The 21,643-nt window shown below is 45.6% G+C and overlaps 2 protein-coding genes across 2 annotated transcripts in view; one reads left to right on the top strand and one right to left on the bottom strand.

Annotated features, from left to right (window-relative positions):
• The window catches only part of OIP5 (Opa interacting protein 5), a 273,973-nt gene that overhangs the window by 114,101 nt on the left and 138,229 nt on the right, over positions 1-21,643 (bottom strand). The window lies entirely within an intron of this gene.
• Positions 18,493-21,373, top strand: CHAC1 (ChaC glutathione specific gamma-glutamylcyclotransferase 1). Its single transcript, XM_068193476.1, has 3 exons — positions 18,493-19,161; positions 19,255-19,290; positions 19,550-21,373. Exons 1-3 carry the CDS (start codon positions 18,508-18,510, stop codon positions 19,979-19,981), a joined length of 1,122 nt encoding a protein of 373 aa, XP_068049577.1. The 5' UTR covers positions 18,493-18,507; the 3' UTR covers positions 19,982-21,373.

Raw genomic sequence — 21,643 nt, 5'->3', positions numbered from 1 at the left:
CACCAGCCCCCTGGGTGTCGGAGTGTGCCCTTGCCTGACTGCTGAACGGACCGCAGCAGCTCAGGGAGAAAATCTTTTAGATAACACACAATCAACTTACCTTGAGACCGGACAACAGAAGACTACTGAGTCTTTCTTTGAAGGCATGGGTTGGAGGAGAGACTTTTCCATCTTTTGGGGTCACCCCAATCTGGGGGTGAGCCCTGACACACCCTCTCTAAGCTATAAGAGACAAACCAAACTCTACCCTTTCAAAAGCCCACAGGGATCAGAGAAGTTTTAGACCCTGGCCTTCAATGACTAATTTCTGCATGGCTCATGATGCAGCACATCAGGTAACACACATTAATTCAGTGCCAGTGTGCAGAGCCAGGAAGGGCATCTCTCTGAAAGTCACTGCTCATGTTTCAGCTTCAGCTTGCAGCTCCAGATGGGGAGCATTACTGCAGAGCAGCAGGCACAGGGAGAAAACAAACAGCATCGTTCCCCCTCAGTACCAGATTCCCACTCCAGGACCCTCCCCTGGAGTGCTCCCTGGCCATGAGCTGGATTGGTGGGCTGCAGCACCAGGAGGAGTTCCTCAGTGACAAAAGACAGGCTAACACTGTGTGGGAGAGAGCAAGTTGCATCTCTCCCCAGCCCACTATCACAAAGCTGACTGAAAATAGCTGAACCAGAAAGCTGCAGCACAGCCACCCTGCAGCTGGTGCTTTGAAGGCACAGAAAAGCTTTCTGCTTTTCTCAGTTGTCCCTTTGCTTTAGGGGACACCTGTACACCTGCTTCAGCAGCAGTGGGGTCCTTGGCAGCACTGGAGCCCTTGGGGGGCAGGAATCAGCTCCAGACATCCAAACAGCAGCCTGTACATGCAGCATTGTGTTCCTTGTCAGAGGCTCATTAACATACAGCTATTTAATCAGTGCCTCTAAGGCAAACAGGGAGAGAGGCCATGGAGCAGAGAGCTTCTGAAGATTTGCAGGAGAGGCAACACTCCTGTCAGCAGGACTGCAGGCTCAGAAGCCTGACCCCCATGCAGCCTGGAGGCACGTGGGAAGAGCAGACCATGTGCTTCTTTAGGTGCGGCTAAAGATGTCACCAGGGTCCAGCACAGTTAGTCACTTCTGCAGCACTGATGTTTTGGGTGTCGCTGGTTAGCTTTAGTTTTCCTTTTCTCAGGCTCACACACATGCTGGAATTATACTAGTGAAAGGGCAGTTAGAACAGCTTAAGGGGTATTTGTAAGCCCACACCAGAATTAGATAACAATACCTGATGGGCAATGTGAGAGAGAGAAAGAGGGTGGACTCTGCAGTGGGCAGTTGCAGAGCCTGACCAAAAATGAATGCCTCATCTCTGGAAGTGTTTGGGGCAAGGCTGGATGGGGCTTTGGGCAACCTGGTCTGGTGGAAGGTGTCCCTGCCCATAGCACGACAGCTGGAACTAGATGGTCTTTAGGGTCCCTTCCAACGCAAACATTCCGAGATTCTAAGAAAAGGCATCAGAATGTCATTGCAAATAGCTGCACTGTGTACATCTACTTTGAAAAGGATTTCTCACTGTCTACCTCTGCTTCTCTTTCACTATTGTTTCATTGCTTTAGACCTTGTTCCTCCTTCCTGAGAACTAACTGCAGCTCTCCAACCTTTTTGAGTCATGTTCTGGAGAGGCAGAGGCATTCAAGGCACTGCTAGGCAGCCACACAGGATAGATACCTCAGGAGAAGACACCACACCAGACCTGCAGAGATCAGCCATTTCCCAGGAGGGTGGATGCCAAGCTCTGTATCTTTCTAGGTGCAGTTGTTCCCTTCCATAAACACAATCTCTGTTTTAACACTGTTGGTCCAGCTGTCCCCCTGTGTCCTGTGGCAGCTAATGCCACAGGGCTGCAGTTGCCAAATGAAAGAGAACCCTCTTCATGCAGGCACACGTCTGCCTTCAGGGTACTGAGCAGCCTCACCTGTAATTTTGCAGAGCTGAATGATTATCAGGTTCAAAATGCCTTTGCATTAACCTGAGCAGTATTTTATGCACGCATCTTGTGTTCTCCTTTTGTCCTCTGCTTTAGTTTTATATAAAAAGCATTGCTGAACAGCTGCAGCATGAATTTCCTGTAAGCTGGATAGAGTTTGTCCTGGAGTGTGAAGAAAGCTTTGCTAGTAGTACAAAGAACAACAGGTGAAGTGACATTTTTTTTATTTCTCAGCCAGCTTTCCTACTAATGTAATTGCACTGACTCCAACAGTTACATTTGTGTAAATCAGGATGGGAGGAATTCGGGGTTAGGGATCCATTCCCTCTCTTCTCTCCCAGCTCCTACTGTACAGTCTGCAGCTGCCCTCTGCAGAATCCCCCGTTTCTCTGTCCACCGTGTTCTCCATCAGGCATTGTTCATCCCCTGTAGGTTACAGCAGGTTTGTCCAGTGCTTGGAGATCCTCTGTCCATGGAGGTAAGTGTTAACATGAAGGACAAACACCTCTGTGCAGTCCTGCCCTCCACCTTGCTGTCACTTAGCACCGAGTGGGACGTGCCCAAGCAAATGGCATAGCTGCTACACTGACACGAAGTGAATCCTGAAGAAGCAGTACTGAAGAGGTTCCTTTGGCTGCAAACCCGCACTGCTGGAGCCGACTGCTTTCCAAACAGAGGTGTTACCACAGCATGGCGCTGTGGGTCCTGCGGGCACTCCTGTTCCTCCACTGAGCTGGACAAGCTTTCTACTGAGGAGACAGAAGAATTAAGAGAAAATAAGAAGGGTGGGTGTTTACCTGGTGCTTCACTGGCTTCAAAAGCCTTCGGCATGAGTTCATTTTTCGTCCCTTCATCCATGTTTCAACAGAAGGACTCAAGATCCCTACACTGATAGTTTCACATGCAAACAGAAATCTTCATAAAAAGGAGAGCAGCTCTGCCACTGAGGACTGTCTCAGAGCACAGACTGTTTGCTTACCTGATGTGAGAGACACACATTTCCCAGTCTCAACTTTCCTTCAGGGAACAATTAAGGTATGCTTTTTCTATCTTTTCCTGTGGGACTATGCAGACTGCTCAGGGGATGGGAGTGCTGTTAAGCAGTCACATGAGTCTTTTGAATAAGTCCATAAGGAATTCACCCTTTAGTGAATAATTAAGTGTATTATATCTTTATTACCGCTGTACTGTGGGGTTTCCAACAGGCCACTGTCACTGACACAGAACTTCCTCTCCAAATTGTTTTGAATGCCGTGAAGAGAAGGTTTTTTGCATGGCTTCTGCTAGAATTCTTCAAGCTCAAGTACTTGCTCAGTATATGATCAGCTCTCTAATTCTAATGTTCAGTTAAAAATTCATCCACCATAGAGGATGTTTTGATTGGTTGGTTTGGGGTTTTGTGGTCTTTGGTTGGGGGGAAGGGTGTTGGTTTCTTTGTGGGTTTTTTGTATTTTTTATTTTAATGAATACCTCATTACTTCCACACTTTATATTCATATTCCAGGTCAGCAGCTGGTGGTGAAGTTTGAGAACAACCTTGAAGGATGAACCTTAATGCTCTTTGGACCACAGAGGAACTCACTTTTGATCTCTTTAAACCTACTTGCTCACACTTTTTTGCAGAAAAATTCCTACTAGTTCCAGGATGACATTCCTGCCAGACTCTGAATGTCATCATATGGAGATCTGCTCCCACACAGAAGGGTGCAGAAAAGATGATGTGCTAATGAGCTACCTTCTTATCCCTGCTGTCAGTTCAGTGACTCTCCCTCCTCCTCTTCCCTTCCCCTGAACTGCAAATGTAATTGCTTTCCAGCAGCCCTGCGAACAGCCCGGTCCATCTGCAGCCCTGGAATCCCTCCAGAGGGCAAAGTCTTGGCTTTTTGCTTCAAATTATCTTGTCTTTTCTTTAGAGGAGAAGGAAGGAAGGAAATACCAACCAGCGCACTGATGCAGCCAGACTGAGCAGTTGAAATGAGGCCAGCATCCCTTTTGCCATCAGACTACCCAGGCTGTCCTGCTGCCAGTGCTCAGCAGGCCAGTGCAAGCCTGTTGCCTGACTACCATGTCACTAGCACTGTTATTCTCCTTGGCAATGCAGCTTGTGCCCCTGAGCCCACTCCCCTCGTGCATTTCTCAACACATAACCTGGCACCCAACATGCAATATAATATCTAAGACAGAATGTTAGCCCGACACTCAACTCCTTTCCCATGTTCTGCAAGGAACTTTACCATTTCTGCATGCACAGGACTCAGGTGCAGGCAAACAGGGTATTTGACATTGCTCACACTGGTTGCCAATTAAACTTGGGTCAAGCCACTTTCCCCTCCCACTCCTCCTAGGTGTAAAGGGGCTGGTACTCACTCATGTGCTAAGAGGGATAGTTAGACTCAATTAACTGGTGTAAAAAGAGTTCTGCTCGTTACTAGAGGACACTGATGCAACATCTGAGCCTGCTCAGGCAAGAGGAATGCTCAGGCTAGAGCACTGAATAGAGCAAGGTCAACACAAACTCTGATGATACTTGTGGTCTATTAAAGCCATAAACTAATTTCAGATGTCATGGTCATCAGCATCTTTCTTTCACATCACCTCTCCATCTGCAGATTAGAGCTTGCTAAGAGGCACAGGATGTGAATCTTGAAGCTGTCCTGTGCAGGGCCTAGAGTTCAACTTGGATGATCCTGTGGGTTCCTTCCAAACCAGAATATTCTGTGATTCTGAGTGGTCCTGCTTAGGGCCCTTGGAAATGAGGAGAATGAGAGATAAGCAGAAGAAAAAAACCTGCATGAGAAGAGGAATTTGCCCACTCAGTTTTCTTAAGAGGCTCCATTGGTACAATATTTGTCAAATTACAGTATCTAAGCAGTTGTTTTAATTTCTCATACAGAGGCAACATACCAGGAAAAAGATTTGTCAATAAAAATCTGACATAAGACAATGATGCTTTCAAATTGTGTTGTTCCCTAACTCCCTTGTTTATGAAATCTATGCCAGCCTTTTATAGCTTTTTCAATTTAAAGGGTCATATTGAGAGCTCAGCTCTGTTTCCTGCACTGCCTTTGTTTCTCAGTTTCCCATTTGTAGCTGTTTTTTGACTAGGCTGGTCACAAAGCATGAAATCAATTGTTTTCAAACCTAGTGCACTATGTTCCCAACAAACACACAGAAAAACTGGGATTCAGCTTGTAACTATTTTGATCTGATATCTTCTGGGAAAAGCCACATGTGAAAACCAGCTGGCCTTCCCACATGGATTTCTCCCACTTAAAGGCTCTTCAGATGCTCTTTAATGCTAATGCTCAGCCTTATGATGCAATCTTTGCCACATATATCATGGATGCTGTAACATGCCACAATGACCCTTTTACTCAGGTACTGAGTCCTCTCACAGCACGTTCCACCATGAGCAATACCTAAAACGTGAGGCTATTGCACAATCATATCATGACACCTTCTTTCCATCGCCTCCAGCACAGCACTTTGAAATTCCTCTTTAATTGTTCTCATTATCTTCCTTTACCACATATATCTCTAAAGAACAGCCAAAAATAGCTCAAAGAAAATAGGCCAGCTCTGTTACAGGAAAGTGGCTGAAATTTGTCAGAGGTGTTACCTCTCAGGCTCAAGGCTCCACAGATGAGCTATGGAGTCTAGCTTTGACTTTTCTTTGGTGCATAACCCAATGTTATGACAGAACTAGAAGACCTCACACCTGCTGATGTTTGAAAGAAGACACATGGCAAAGCTATATTTATGTTCAACATACACCAAGTAACTCTGACTTGAAGAGAGGAAGATAAGAGATGGTTCTTGGCTTAGATTTGGTCTTCCATATTTGTATTGCTTGACTGCAAAGAAGTGCAGTACATGGGCTTTGTTAGATGAATGGAGTCTCCCTCAGCTACACCATCACTGCTTGGAGCCATTCCATCACCTTGCAGCAAAATCTAAATCCTTTCTGCTTCTGCATTTAACCTGCCTATCCATGTATCCACCCACAACTGCTCTTTCACAGCCAAGTCCTTGACACGCAATAATTGTCTGCTCCTCTTCCCTTTGTCCACTCATTGTGGAAATCCAAGGGCTAAGAAATCCTAGGGCTCTACTGTGATGCTTTGCAGTACAGAAAAGGGTAAATTTTGTAAAGCCAGTTTAATGAGGCAGTTAAGGGAAAAGAGGAATGCTTGGAGGTGCACTCTAAGCTACTGTGCCATCAGATGTTGTCTTAAACTTCTGAAGAGCAGTTTGCTTCTCCTGTTCATTTAGGATAAAACGTATACACACAGCTCTGTCAGCAGGTCTGGAGAAGCAACAATAAAAACTGGGGCTTTCCCACCATCGGGATGGAGAAGAGAACAGCCATCCACAGCCTTCGTTTGAGGAAACTTCATGTTAGAGTCTCCCGTTTCAGCACAGAAGGTAATGGAGTGGGGGATAGGAGAAGAATAGGTGATGATGACTCAGCTGGAGATGCAGCATGAAACAGTCCTTGGGCAATAGTGTGATCACCACAGCCATCTTCAGGATTAGAGAGAAAAGGCACTGGCAGATTTGGAGGGATTCTTTCTACCTCTGATTCTGAAGACCTCTCTTATGCATAGGCTCAGACTCAAAGGAACCACTAACTGCTTAATCTTAAGCACATTATTAAGTTCAGCATCAAGTGATTTAAACACATGTTCATCAATCTTCAATCAGGAACCTCTGATCCTTTTTTTCTTGTCTAAGCTTTAAAACACAGCAGGATCTGATCATAACATTATACATGCAGATGGTCAGTCTATGACAGGGCAGCACTGTCACTGCCCATTCCACAGTATGAGGCAGTGTGACAGGGAACAGAGCTAAAGGCTCTGGCATCAGCTTACAGTGACAGACTTTAGGAATAAGCTTCTGCCAACCAAGATCCTAGAGAGGAGAACACTACTGTCCTTTCACCCTGCATCCACCTCTGCATGAAGTCTCTCTTCTCCAGACAGTGCCCAGGTGCTCCAGCTGATGCTGCAAGCTACCTGCTGCTAGGCTGGGGTCTTGGCAGATTGTAACCAAGTGCTCTCAAGAGGCTGAGATTAGAGGGCAGTTTTAAAAAGAGAAAATTATTATCCTGAAGTATCATTAATCTCTTAAAAGCTACAAGGCAACAGCCTTCCTGTCTTAGCTGGCACAGATTTCCTAAAATGGAAACACAACTAGAACAGATTAAAATATATTGGAAACCATTCACTGTTCCACAGCATGACATGTATGTGCAAAATTAAGAATAGGCTGTATGTGTCCCAGCACTGCTGATAGCAATGCCACATTCATCAGAAACTGGAACACAAGCAGCTGTACAGCCACTTTGTTATAATGGTCTGGAGGCTCTGGGGTAAGATCTTATTTATTCTTGTACTGAGAAGATGTACTCAAGGAACTGTTTCTATCCAAAACACACAGGTAACAGGACGGAGTCTTTTTTCAACAGTGCAATCTGTACCAAGGTGGGACTCACACATTTAACTGAGGATTTGAAATATATGTGTTAGCTGAGAGTCCTGAAATCTTATACTAAGGATACCATCAAGGGAACATTTAGAGTCTTTTCCTTGAAATGAGGGGAGGGAAATACCTCTCAAAAAAAGCTGACATTGTCAGCTGCTGTCCTGGCACCAGTTAGTGTTCCCACCTCACGAGAATCTGTCCGTGTGCTCTTTAGCCTGATGTAACCTCAGGCTATGTGTAACATCAAGAGTTAGTAAACAGGTGGTGACGGTGCCTCTGCTTGTGTACAACATTCCAGTCCAATCATTACGTAACATACCAACCACTCAAGCTATGATTTTGATATTCCACTGACACACCAGTCATCAGCTTCCAGTGTCCATGCAACCAGAGTGTCTGCAGGTTTAGTCTGTCTCAGGAGCACATTCCCCATGGTCAGCACTGTACCACTCACTGCCAGATTTCACAGTGGCCATTAAACAGGGAGGGTGTCCTGCTAAAATCTGGATCCAGATTCAACCAAACCACATCACCCTTTACTCTGTGCTGTTACAATTGGCTTTGAAGGAGTGAGTGCTACAAATGTTGTTACAGGGATGCAGGTAGAATTCAGATTGGATTAATTTAAGTAGATTACATCTAAAAAGCACATAAACCAAATCAATCACATTTCTCCCTCTTTTCCACCTCCTCTCAAAAAAGTCCCATTGTTTTTTAAGAGCCAAACAGGCCCAGATGCATGTAGTACTGCACCCTACACTATCCTTTACTCCACACAAAGCAGATAAACTGTACTTACATTCTGCTTTGGTGACATTGTTACTGTCTCTACATACAGACAGATATAACTAGGTAGGGTATTTGGCATTTGGAAGATACCACAGCACCTCAAACTACTGGAGAGTTGCATTAGAATGGGAAGAATGACAAGGAAATCTCTGGCCTTGACATAAAGAGATGAAGTTACTGAATTCAGCATGGCTCACTTGAGCTTCTGCTCTCACTTCAGTTCTAAAAAACTCAGCAGGTAGCAGGGTTTCAGACAAGGTTAGGAACATGAGAAGAATTAAAATCTGCAATGGAGACATGTCATGGCAGAGCTAGAAAAGGTTAATGCCAGAACAGGATCAATAGCAGAGTCAGACCAGACAGAAAAGCAATCTCACAGGGAACATTGATAGGTCAGGGCTAGCCAAAAGAGCAGCAACATCAGGACATGGTGAGTGCAGGAAAGAGTTCAGACTGACACTGCAGTTACATGCACAGAGACGTTATGCAAGCAGACAGGTTAACAGTAAATACCTTGTTCTGTCAACACTGGATGCTGTTTTCGGCCATAGCTATTAAAACCCTGGCAAAGTATGACAGCTCTGGACAGAGCAGAACTCTATTTGCTGGTGCCCACAGGTCATTGATAGCTCAGGAGCTCCTATAGGAGCTCAGATGACTTCAGTCAGGATCTTAACCAGCCAAGAGCTTGGTCACTGTCAGCCTATATCATTTTGCTGTCAATCGCACAGCTTCTGTGCGGTCCAGTGCCTGTTCTTCAAGTCACCATGTTGCCTGCGCAGAAGAGGATGCAATGTCTCATGAATCACTTTCCTGTTGCCTCCCAGTTAGGAGCACGGCCCACAGAACTGCACTGTCAACACTTCCCACACACTGCTTACACGGCGAGAAGGTGCAGCAGAAACATCTCTGCACCTAGAAAAGCTGTTGAGTTACCCTTCCTTGCCATGCATTCCATCAAAAAGCTGACAGAAACCTTCTTACACACGCACTGGGAGCAGGGAAGTTATAATTAGCTCATGGAGAGGCTGCTCAGGGCTGCAGGAGCCCTGCTTGCTCAGGCATTCTGACACAGCACGGCAACAGAGCTACCATTGCACACAAAGCACACCCAAGACTTATGCCCAGAGAACAAAAGCAAAGACACAGCTTCTGGGTAGGGACTTCTGGTTTCTGCCTGGAGGAGGGAAGTGAAGCCAGTGCCTGCAGGCACAGGCATGTCTAGGTGACACAAAGCTGGGGCAGAAACACCAGCGGTCACTGTAAGCCCGGCTGCTAGAGCCGTGCAGTCCAGGGCTCTGCAGTGACACTGCCATGTGTCACAGGTAGCACAGGTGAATCAGCCCAGTCTTATACATGCCTGGAGTCAGCTTCCCCCAGACACACCCCCTTACACACAGTGCAGCCACAGGGAATTCACCTCAATTTATGCTAATGCCTGACTCACCCTGTTGATCAGCTTCTCTCTTTGCAGCCACTACAACAGCAGTCTTGGCCCGGCAGTCAAGTGCCTGAAGCCTGGACACTGGTGTTCCTCTTACCTACCTTCTGTTACCACCACAGCCTATGACTTGATATGTGCTCAGAAGCCCTCTGTTTCCATCTTAGTGCAGGACAGCACAACCTGTCTGCTACATGACCCCAGTGTTCCATATGGGGCAGAAAGGAAACCACCCCTCCCCAAAAAAGAGCAGTGAGGCACACATATTGCCGGGGTTTTTGTAAAGCCAAACCAGATTTCAACAAGGCTGTGACCAGAGCCACTGCCTGTCTGGTAACAAGACCACAAAAATCATGACTTCTCTTCAAGACAGGATTCATCTTATTTCACTAGAAAACTTTTGTTTCCACATGGGCTATAGCTGCACTTTCTGACCTCTCGTTCCAGCGGGTTTGGAAGCATCATATCTGCTAAAAACTCAACTGAAAGAGGTTTAATGTTGAAATAATTTTATCTTCATAATCTGCAATGGTTTTAAAGCATTTGAGGGTCATGATATCCCCATGATGGAAATGATAACACCAAGCTTTCAAATGCTTCTACAGTAAACTGCCACAAAGGTTATGAAGATGGAATGCACCAGGACAACCCAGGACAGCTCTGTCCAGGCAGACACTTTTCCTGTTTTGATCTTGCATGCGGTTGAGCATAGGAGGACAATGCCCATCACTGGCCATATAGAAAATCCAACAGCCACTGATTACTTTTGAGTATTCTCAGCTGTCCAGCCACACAAGTTTTTGCTGTTCCCACATGCAAGAAGGTGGTAGGCACTTGACTTCAGAGAGCAGCATGACTGGTTACAGGCACGAGTCTACCCAGCTTGCAGAGATGCTCCAGAACTGACTGCTGGCCCACAGGATAGGAAGGATTGTGCTGGCCCACAGGATGCTCCAGGACTGACTGCTGGGCAGCACATGTTACTTATGCATTTGTGCTCCAGGCTGAATGAGAAGTGTTTCTGTGGAACCTGCATGTCTTCACACAAGTTCTCATGCCTGTTATCCTGGCACTCATTTTTGTCTTCTGGAGCAGAGACAGCATGAGCTGATACACAGATGCTCTCTCTGAATTAAAGAGCTGGCAGATCTTGCTTATCATATTTGCCAGGGCACCACAAGGAAGACAGGCAACACTTAGCAGGTGTGTGAGTCATGTCTTGGCTTATTAAGTAGCTTTTTTCCATAGCATTTTGTTCTAAATAAATAGCATTGGGCTTTAAGGAAGGTGGTGATCACTGGCATGTTCTGCTCCTCATCTTTGGGAAGAGCACCTGTAATTACAAAGGACAGGTCTTTGAATCTGCTGGGCTAATCACAGGAAGATTAAGAAAAGGAAACTGCAGACCTAGGTTACCAAATTAAAGTGCAAAGAAAGCAAATTTTTATTTTGAGACAGCTGAGAGCTAAGTGCCCAAAACCTAAATGGACATGACTTAGGAAATCACAAAAGGAATGGAGCTACTGTTGAGACAGAATCTGTCCTGTTAATGCCACAAAACCAAACATGCTAGATCACATACAACACATTTGCACCTATTTTTCAAACCACAAACAGTTTTCAATGTATGTGCCAGAGATAGTGAAATAGAAAGACAAATATTTTCAGCAGGACTGCAAATTTCCTTCAGACGGAATAGTCTTTGCATCAGAACACAAAATTCTGCCCAGCATGGCCACGTTTAAAGCAAAATATTTCAGTACTTGTCACTAACAATAATCTGCTTCCTATGAGCCACAATCTCAGGACTCTTTGGGGTTTTTGGTCACAGCAATGAGACTTTTACTCTTTCTATAAATAAATAAATCTCATTTACTGGTACAACAGCATAAAGCATCTGTCTTCCTCTGCATTAAGCATCACATTAGGTAGGTTATTTCCTTGCAGCTCAAATATTCAATGAGTGAAATACAAAATAATTTAATCATATTGACACATTAAAAACTGTAAAAGAGAAGGGATGTAGTGAAGGAGGAAGTTCTTATTGAGATAGCTACTTATCACTCTTTCTCCACTCTGATTCATAAGTCCCACACATTGAGTGGCTGGGTTATTGCTTTGATTGTAAAGTCAACACACACATCTTTCTGCCCTGGAGCAATCAAGAGTCAAAAGCACTGTTCCTACCCTCCTTTTTGCCTTGATAAGGACTTGTATGAGTGGGTATCAGGTGGGTTTTCTTCCTCTTTCAGATGAAGACTATTAGTGATTATTCGAGATGCAAATCCATCCCTCTGGCCATTACAAAGAGGGGCAGGGCTGCTGGGAGGCTGCCTTGCTCCTTACAGTGGGCTATGTCACTGTGACCAGATGCCTGGTAGAGGGAGGACTGTTCCTCTTTGTGCTGTTTAGACTTGTTGCAGACTTTGCCCTTACTCTCTCTTCATAGGCCTCTCTCTCATCTCTTTAACTGTGTTTTATGGGCTTTCTTCCCAAGGAGAAATCTCTTGTGCCTTTATTATGCTTGGCAGCTTGTTGCTTCCTCTCTTTGAAAAGCATGCTGGCTACTTGTGGCTCTTTCTTAAAGCTTGGTGGCTGACTTTACAGCTCACTTCTCTATTGCTAAGTAGAACATGAATTTCAACTTCCTTCTACCCTTCAAAACTCCAGATGATAACTGTAATGTTGCTTTATCTGGAGTTTCTCAGTAGTCAAGGGATGAGGTGGTGTTTCAGGGTTTGCATTTGTTCTGCAGCCCTTGTTTTGTCATAAATATATCAGTGAGATACTTCAGAACTCTCAGTTTGTGCTTGTTTAGGGCTTTGTGGTCATACTCTAGCTAGCTGTGTTGTAGAAAATGAATCCATAGTAGAAGAGAAGCAATGCTTGTTGCGAAGACACTGGGACAATCTGGGTAAGAACAGCTGCAAGGGCATCAGGACAAAACCTCATCACTGCAAACTGATGAAGACTCTCTGACACTACAAATCTGGGGAAATTTTGGTGCTTGGCTATACTCCAGCTACTTAGTGTGATACTCCTGAAGTGAAAACTTTCTGCTCATCAAACAAGAGCCCTGGATGGAAAGGCAGCAGGTAATAGAGGTAATGACATCACATAATCTCTGTTGCAGTTAAATCTACCTAAAGAACTTATTTTTCTGTTATTGGCTCTTCATATGGAGGAGCGAGGCATGCAGATTTTAAAACTTGCTGCTCTGCAGGTTAGAATATTATTCTTAATCTTCAAGCTAAGCCACTCATGTCCAGTTAATGCTCATATCCCTTTGCGTGATTTCAGTCTCAATAACAGGGCTTTAGTTTCCTCAATTGTGATTTATTTCCATGTCTCAAATACAGGAACCACTTACTATTTTCCAGTTGTGGTACCTGCCCCATTACATATTTGCATTCTTTGCTAATAAACTTTTGGTTTGTCTCTTTTTTCACCTCCCTTGACACAAGCACCAGGAGTTCTAAGGATAGTGCTTTTCCCTCAGATGTGGTAATTTTTTTAAAGCACTCACAGCAATCACCATCCTGTCTTTTATTGGTTTGCATTGAAGGTATCTTTGGTGTTGACCAAAGTCATATCCCTGCCAGTAATCTCACTTTTATCTTAATCCTCTTTTAATTTGACTAGAAAGCTTCTTACTGGGTTTTAAACTCTTTGCAAATGTGTAAAGTGGCCCAAACTTCTGCAGTTCTTACTTCATTACATAGCTAAGTGCCAAAACAGAAGTTTTTCTGTTGCATTATTCCTTTCCCTCCTGTATGAATTCCCTATTATTTCTTAAACTGTTATTGAAATCAGCTGGTTACTTCCCTAAACAGTTATCCTTCCCTACTTAGGATGCAACTCATAGATTTGCTTTCTACCTTTGAATTAAAATTTCTGCTGTTCTGCCATATTTCTGTCTTTGGACTCTTCAGTCTACTTGCTTGTATCAACCAGTTCCTTCAGGTTTTTCCAGAGAGCAGTTTAAAATTTTAGCTGTAAACCCACTTTTCTTCTTTTTATATTAGAACTGGAACAAAATCGCTTCCTGACGCGAAACGAAATGAGATTACATCAGCCCAGCTAAGATGCTGACTGTTACAGCTAGGGCTGAAGTTCCCAACCCTGGCCTTGTGAGCCTATGCCTCCTCCATCCCTGTCTCACATTAAAGCTGACAATGTGGACATCCACATGACTCCTCAAAATGCCCCTCTAGTGTTTGGGCAGCAGATTGAGGCCATGGGAGGAAAGAGCAGAGAGTTATACTGTACCAAAAGATGAGCCAATCTAGTTCATGACTCTAAGCATGGCACTCAGATGAGCGCCTAGGTTTGGGATGCTGTGGGCTCAAGCAAAAGGAGTTTCCACAAGTCTGTACTCTGATTTTAAGTTCAATGTCCAATTTGTTAATCTCTCAAACTAAGCTAGTATGAAGCATTTGAGCTTCTTTCCTACCCTGAAGGGAGGAAAGACAAAATTCCCTAAGCTGCTATAACTCTACACAGTTTCTTCAGTCTCTGCTCACTATATCTACCTTTACCCAGTAAAAAAACAAATCTGAAATTGTAGTTCTGATTCTTTATAGAGAAGTTTTTTATGTACTAGTGCTGGGAGGGACTTTGTTAGCAACATGGAATATGAGACAGGGACAGGATGACCACAGCAATCAAGTCCAGCTCCTGCCAGGGGAGTCAAAACTGCCCACTAGCTTCAAATGAGAACAGGGTGGGGGAACTCAGCAAAACCCATTGTGCAGCAGATCACTCTCGTGTACACTCTGGTGTGACCCCTCAGCCAACTACCAAGCCATTGGTAAGGTATTGATGGCATGTTAAAAGACTTATTAGATATATTGATTGATTTTTTCCCCTCATATAACTAATTCAAATACAAATCAAGTTTGTAATGTCTCCATCAAGTTTGTCATTCTCATCTGTGAACTGGGGACACTGCAAAATCTCCCAAGACAGCTGGCAACAGTCAGAGCTGTAGCAATGATGGGGTAAACACACTAAATGTGGAGTAGGTCAGCATCCGTTGAAGTTCTGTCCTGCAGAAGAATTGACCAAACTACCACCTTGTCCTGGACTTGTTTTTCAGTCTGCTGTCCTTACAGTACTTTTTCCTCTGTGTTTTACAGTTGTTCTCTCTAACATACTGGTATGTCCTTTGCCATTTTTAGTTCTCTTTGTTCAAGACTGTATTTAACCCCACGAGTTAATGCATTTAACAATGGAAGTGTGTTCCCTTTGAATGCAGCAAACAAATTCAAATACACCTATTTCCTACTGTTCTATACGCCTTTCCTGATCCCCTAGTTTTAATACAGAAGCTTTGACAATGTGGCTTCTGCATTTCCGTGTTTGAAACAAGGCTGACTGCATGTTTCTGTGGTAAGTGTTCACATGTGGAGGGGATTTGTGAATGCCATAAGAATTGGATTCCTCAAATAGAAGTGAGTAAGATTCCTGGTGATGCACGTGGATGTGGCTTTGTGAATATCAGGTGAATAGCACTGATTTACATTTCTTTATAAAGTCTGTGGCATTGTTTGAACTTCATCTCCAATTCCAGTAGCTTTAATCTATACTGAAGCCTTCAGGAAAGGAGGACAATTAGATTTTATATTCTCCTGTCTGCTCATTGTAGAGAGGAAAGCAGTGCCAAGCTTTTGGAAGATGTGTGGTATCTGGAAATGATCTGACAATCCTCCTATCCTCAGCTAATATTTTCTGAACAGATCAACTTTTGGTAAGACCCAGTATGTGCCCTCAGTTTACTGAAGTAAATAAGAGCCTGACACACAAGCCACTGCTATGTGTCATGCCAGCACTGTTGCTGGTTCCTCTGGCTCTAAGGTGATTCACCAGTATCCTGAAAAACAGGCAGCCCTGGCACTGCTGGTCACCCCACACTAACATGGGAATGCTTGAGCTGGGGAAGCACAGCACATACTGCTAAAGAGAAACTAGCTCCTCCTTTTCCTGAAACATGGAAAAACTTGTTTCAGGAGTAACAAATAAAGCTATGATTGCCTTTTCCCCAAAGGTTCCAGGGCAGAGCAAACATTCTTACTGCTGTTAAGGGTTTTTTTAAATTATCATATTAACAGAGTATGACCATTATATTCAATTTCTTTTTCCCTTAGGCACTTTTAAACTGCTGAAATTCTATGGCTTTTTTTCCATCTCCTTTTGTTGTACTACAAAATCTACATCATATTCCCTAACAGTTAACTCCACTGCTGTTTCACATCTTCTTTCACACCTGTTTGAACATTCCTGTGGCTCAGTTTGACAGGCTGCTCCCCTGGCCTTCTGAACACAAGCTCCAACCATCTCTTTTATACCCACCTGCTTCACTTACATAGCTGCACCTACGCTGCCTGCAAGACTCCTTTTCTGCTCAGGCATTTGCCCCGGTGATCCTCATGCCCTTAGTTTATTTAACCAAAGTACAGTGACGGTACAGACAAGATAAGAAATGAATGAAAGAAATCTTGAAACAACAACAAAAAATTCTTAACCTCTTGCTGTATGTGCTACAACTTCAGTTAGAGTCTTCCCTCAGGCTGTTCTCCTAATGATGGAGCAATATCTCAATTTACACAAGAAAATCAGGGACTTCAAAAGGAGTTTCTAACCTCATACCTCATTGATCTGGTTCTACAGCACTGCAGGCAGTAGAGACCTGTAGTGTTTAACTGGTGTGGGATTTGATCTGGTCTCCTGAGGCTTTTGCTGTACACATTGGCTCTCCATTGCAAATCTGGCTTAGCCATGCAGCAGAGCCTTTTAGCAAAGGCAGACACACAAATAAGACAGCTCTGCAAAGGAAAGGAGCAATTTTTCTCCGTAACCAGCAAGCATGCAGTTACTTCCCAGTGATATAATTTTGAAATTCTCGGTCCAATTTTCCTTAGCTTAGTACCAGCAGATAAGATACCTAGAGCTTCGTTTGTCACACACACATAATTCAGTGCATTTCTCAGACCACAGAATCACAGAAGATGCTGAATTGGAAGGGACCTATCAGGATCATCGAGTCCAACTCCTGGCCCTGACCCCAAGAATCACACCCTGTGCCTTAGAGTGTTATTCAAACACTTCTTGAACCCAGACAGGCCTGGTGCTGTGACCACTTCCTTGGGAAGCCTGTCTCATTGCTCAGCCACTTTTGGATGAAAATTTTTTTCCTGATATCCAACCAAAATCTCCCCTGGCTCAGCTTCATGATTTTTCCTCGCGTCCTGTCCCTGGTCACGAAAGTGAAGAGATTGACACTTGCCCCTTTGCTTCCCCTCATGAGGATGTTGAAGATCACAATGAGGTCTCCCCTCAGTCTCCTCTTCTCCAGACTGAGCAAACCAAGAAAATGGATAAAATTCACATCCTGGGAAAAGCTGAAGAAAGAGGTCAGACTTTTTTTTTTACTGGTGTCACTAAGACCAGAACCTAGCAAGACCTTCTTCATCTTATCTTTTAGACTGATTTGTCTCTTTTTCTGCTCTTAATAATGAGGATGCACCTACAGACAAGTGCTTTAATGCTTTTATTAACTACATATTGGGGCTTTCCTCAAATATCCTTGATTTTAGCAGGAAAAAAAAAGTAAATAACTAAATATGAAAGATATACACTCGCCCTACATATACAATGGGACACAGAAGACTGGTATAATTCCCAGAGGACACTGGTTTCATTTGATTGAAAGGCCACATTCATTTTAGCACTGACAAACTCCTGCTAAGGCAGGAGTCGTGTATGTTAGGGGACAGGAACCACAGGACTGAAAAAATATAAAACTAGAGATTAATTTCTTGTTTTGCCTAGTGGAGCGTTGATACAGACAGCTGATAAGAACAGTTTCTGGAGCGTTTTCTGGTCTAAGGACTCTGAATAGAGCAGCTGTACAGACAGGTGACAGATTCACCTTCTGCCTATGGAAAGGGACCATCAGGAAAGGATTAAGAGGCTGCAAGCCTGTGCCAGCATGGGGGTGTGGTGTGAAGGGCTGGGAGCATGCCATGCCAGCCCCATACCTTTGAGCCTGAGTAAGACAGAGAAGGTGACTGGGAAAAGCGCAAGTGGAGAGGAAAATGAAGGAGCTTTGGGCTCCGTAACGAGGCTGACCTTGTGAAGGGTCATCCACAGTGACAAGTCAGACAGTCAGTCGTGCAGGGCAGGAGAAAAGGACGTGCTGTGTGCGGCACGGAGCAGCAGGGCAGATGTGAGAGCCGTGCAGACTCTCGTCACCTGTGGTGACCACACCACAGTACAGGGAGCACCCACCACAGACCGTGGGTGTTGTAGCTGCAACGCCCTGTTAAGTGGAATGGAAAGGTGGGTGCCAGTTGGATCGGGACCAACAGGAAACTAAATAAAAGGCTGTAAATAGACCGTTCAGATTGATTAAGTGCAAAGGACAAGAACAATAATGAGAAAGACTCTGGTGATTTTGCTTCTTATTCTTTCTACTCCTCTCTCATCAAAAGGAGTTACTTTGTAATGTAAAAGGGGACTTCTTTAGTTGTCACAACCTGCCTAGAGCTAGCTGGTTGACAGCTGCGTGTCCATCCCACACACAGACAACACTTGCACCCCTCCACGTAACAAATGTTATGTATTACAAGCTGACACTCCAGCCTGGATATAGTACTAGGGAAAATGCACTCAGGTAGCTGGATTCAGCACCACGTCCTGGCATTAGCGTGGATGTTATTATTCTGTTTTGCCTATGTGCCTTACACCTTGGCCCTGCGGACGTCAGGTGCTGTCGCGCCACCCTGTTAAACATTAACTGCTTGGCTGTGCAGCAGTTTCCATGGTTTTCAACGCAGCACCTCAGGCTCTGGTAAAGCCAAGGCCGGGAGTGTGGGGCAGGCTCCTGAGGAAGGCCGGCCCGCTCATTCAAGCCCAGCTTCTCCCTTTTGGGCACGGCGCGCTCTGCTCCGACGGCCTCTGGGTTCTGGCAGCGGCCGATCCCCTGGCATCCCCAGGCGGGAATCTCGCACGCAGCGCTGCCGGACAGGCCGACCCCGGGCCGGGCACCCCGCCTGACGCAACCCGCGCCCCGCTTTGCCCCACGCGCGGCGCCGCGAAACCTCCCGCCCTCGTTGCATCACCCGGGCGGGGCGGGGCGGGGCGGGCGGCCCGGGCCGCCTTTAAAGCGCCGCGGCGGCCGAGCCACCCCACCGCCCGCAGCCGCAGCCCCGACATGAAGCGCGACCCGCAGCGCCCCGAGGAGCGCCCGGAGCCGCCGCCACGCCCGCTCCTCTCCTCCTCCTCCTCCTCCTCCTCCTCGCCCTCGGGGCAGGCGGAGGGCGCGGAGCTGGCGGCGCCGGTGTGGATCTTCGGGTACGGCTCGCTGGTGTGGAGGCCGGGCTTCGAGTTCACGTCGCGCAAGGTGGGCTTCATCCGCGGGTACAGCCGCCGCTTCTGGCAGGGGGACACCTTCCACCGCGGCAGCGAGAAGACGGTAAGGGGCGGCGGCGGCGGCGGCGGCGGGGGTGCCGCGGGGCGCCGGTGTCGCGGCTCGGCTCTAACGGCGCTGCCTTTTCTGTGCCCACAGCCCGGCCGGGTGGTGACGCTGCTGGAGGACTGCGGGGTGAGTACCGGGGCCGCTGGGAGCTGGCCTGGCCAGGGGGTGCGCGCGTCACCACCTGCAGAGCTGTGGTGGCAGCCGAGCGCTCTTGAGCCCCGCCGGGCTCGTGGGGGGTTGTGGGGTGTGTTACCCTTCTCTGCCCTCTTACCGCTTGTGCGGAGAACCCCCGGAGTAAGGGAGCCTTGATTTGAAACATTAGCGGGCGGCGAGACAGGCCAGTGCAGTTACAGCATCCCTAACCACCCTGCTTTTTGACTTTCAGGCATGCACGTGGGGCGTAGCCTACGAAGTCCGTGGGGAACAAATTGCTGCATCGCTCGAGTATCTCAACATGCGAGAAGCTGTCCTGGGAGGCTATGACACCAAGCTGGTGACGTTCCACCCTCAGGAAAAAGATGCAGAGGAACCCATCCTGGCTCTAGTTTACATTGCGACACCCCAGAACCCTTCTTACCTTGGCCCAGCATCTGAAGAGGACATTGCAGCTCAAATCATTGTCTCAAGTGGTTGTGCTGGTCATAACATAGAGTACTTGCTGAGACTGGCAGACTTTATGCGCTACTTCTGTCCTCAAGCAGAGGATAAACATCTCTTCTCCATCGAAGAGGCTCTTATTTCCATCCTCCCGTGTCTATACTACACAGAGGAGTCTCTAGAAGAAAGTGCAAGTGTCCCTCAGAAGTCTAAGGGTTGAAATAGCAAATTTTTTTGCAGGGTTCAATAGAAGGGATGTAAGGGAGAAGAAAGCAGTGGGGACAGTCTTAACTCTGATAAAATACACTGGACTGAGTGAATAAAGGGAGAACTAGCAAGTAGTTGGGGTGGGAGGAAGTGGAGAGTGAAATGCTTGCTATAGGACTTGCAATTAGTACTTGTTACACTCCTTGTCTGTAGCATCACGATACCCATCACTGCTTTCCAGCTGAGGAGCTGGGATCTTCATAGGAACTCTGCTCTGTAAGCCTTGCTTCTGGGAGTCAAACCTGAGGCACTCGTTTTCTGTAGAGAAAGAGGCTCATCCATTCTGTGCACTTTCTCTTTTTTTCTTATCTTTTTTTTTTCTTTAAAGACTAGTTGAGCTGGACTTGACTGGGTTTAAGCAGTATGTATGTAATTCTACCTCAGACTGGCAAAAAGCTGTTTGTGTGGTGGTGGAGACTTTGGCAGAGTCTGCCAAATAAAACATTTATTTTTTTCCCTGCCTTGTCCCACCTCCAATACAATGACCTGACACTAAATTTTAGAACGTTTGTGCAATATAAAGTGAACAATCTTATTTATGCTCTTCTGGATCCTACTTCCTTATGTTGTGAGGGATCACAGTAATGCACTTATTTTCTGAAATGTCATACTGTATTTATTATGTGATACATTTCCTCTTAGGAGGGGTATCTAAACTACTCACATGCCACAGTGGTATGCAGCCCACACTCAATCTTGCATTTGTGCCTTCTAGTTTTAAATCCGTTTTCCGAGGAGCTAAGCCTGCTTTAATGACAAGCTTTTTTCCAAGCTTCACTGTCCTTGTGCTGCTCCAGACATAACTGACTCTGTAAGTAAAGGTCCTGCCTGTGTGGGAGGCCTGTGCTGCCTGCAGGAAAACTGTCAGGATGCAGGAGAGTTTTAACTAGTCCTGTGCTGGATAAACCTCTTCAGGTGCTTCAGGATGACATGGGTTTCTGTAGAAGCATTTGAGGGTTCTGGTTCCATACAGGGGTGTCTGTCTGGCACACTTCATTTGACTGCAGAGCACCATGAGTGAGCATTCTTGTAAGCCTGTGAGCTGCTGAAAAGCCGTTCTTGATCGTGTTAAGCAGAGGCACTGCTGCGAGCTCAGACTTTTCAGCTTCGCATATTAACAGCATGAAAACCCACAGTATTTTGTGAGAAAACTGCTGCTACTGCAACTGCAGCAAAACAGCTCTTGAGAGCTGACCCCTGGGACTCTGGCTCCTCCCAAATGCCATGTGTTTTTTTAATTAAAAAAAGGCTAGGGACTGTTTGTATTACTGTGGCTTGTATGCATATGAAGTGGTACGGTGCTGTGCCCAGTAATAAAACAAACTGACAAAGTCAGTCTCATGTACTTTGGTGTTAGTCTTTTTCATTATGGACTTAGAGTTCAAACTAAGAAGTCTTGGGTTTTTGGTTTTGGGTTTTTTTGTGGTTCTGTTTGTTGGGTTTTTTTGTGGGTGTTTGTTTTTTGTGGTTTTTTTAATGGTGATTTTTTTTAAACAAAGCCTTAACTGCTAATGCTGCTGAAGTTCCTATGGATTTTTTTGTGGTTTTTGTTTTGGTTTTTTAAATCATCTTGCTGAGCAGCATGCCTCTGCCAAATCTAGTGGAAGAACCCGAT

The sequence above is a fragment of the Anomalospiza imberbis genome, chromosome 6 (assembly GCF_031753505.1).
Source record: "Anomalospiza imberbis isolate Cuckoo-Finch-1a 21T00152 chromosome 6, ASM3175350v1, whole genome shotgun sequence".
NCBI classification, from domain to species: Eukaryota; Metazoa; Chordata; class Aves; order Passeriformes; family Viduidae; genus Anomalospiza; species Anomalospiza imberbis.
This window is presented reverse-complemented; position numbering and strand designations above follow the sequence as displayed.

Bases quoted from the DNA above. Each gene is read 5' to 3' on its own strand.
- CHAC1 (XM_068193476.1), top strand. From the start codon at position 18,508: ATGGTTTTCAACGCAGCACCTCAGGCTCTGGTAAAGCCAAGGCCGGGA. The intron at 19,162-19,254 runs GTAAGGGGCGGC...CTGTGCCCACAG, and splicing joins ACCGCGGCAGCGAGAAGACG to CCCGGCCGGGTGGTGACGCT. The intron at 19,291-19,549 runs GTGAGTACCGGG...TTTGACTTTCAG, and splicing joins CGCTGCTGGAGGACTGCGGG to GCATGCACGTGGGGCGTAGC.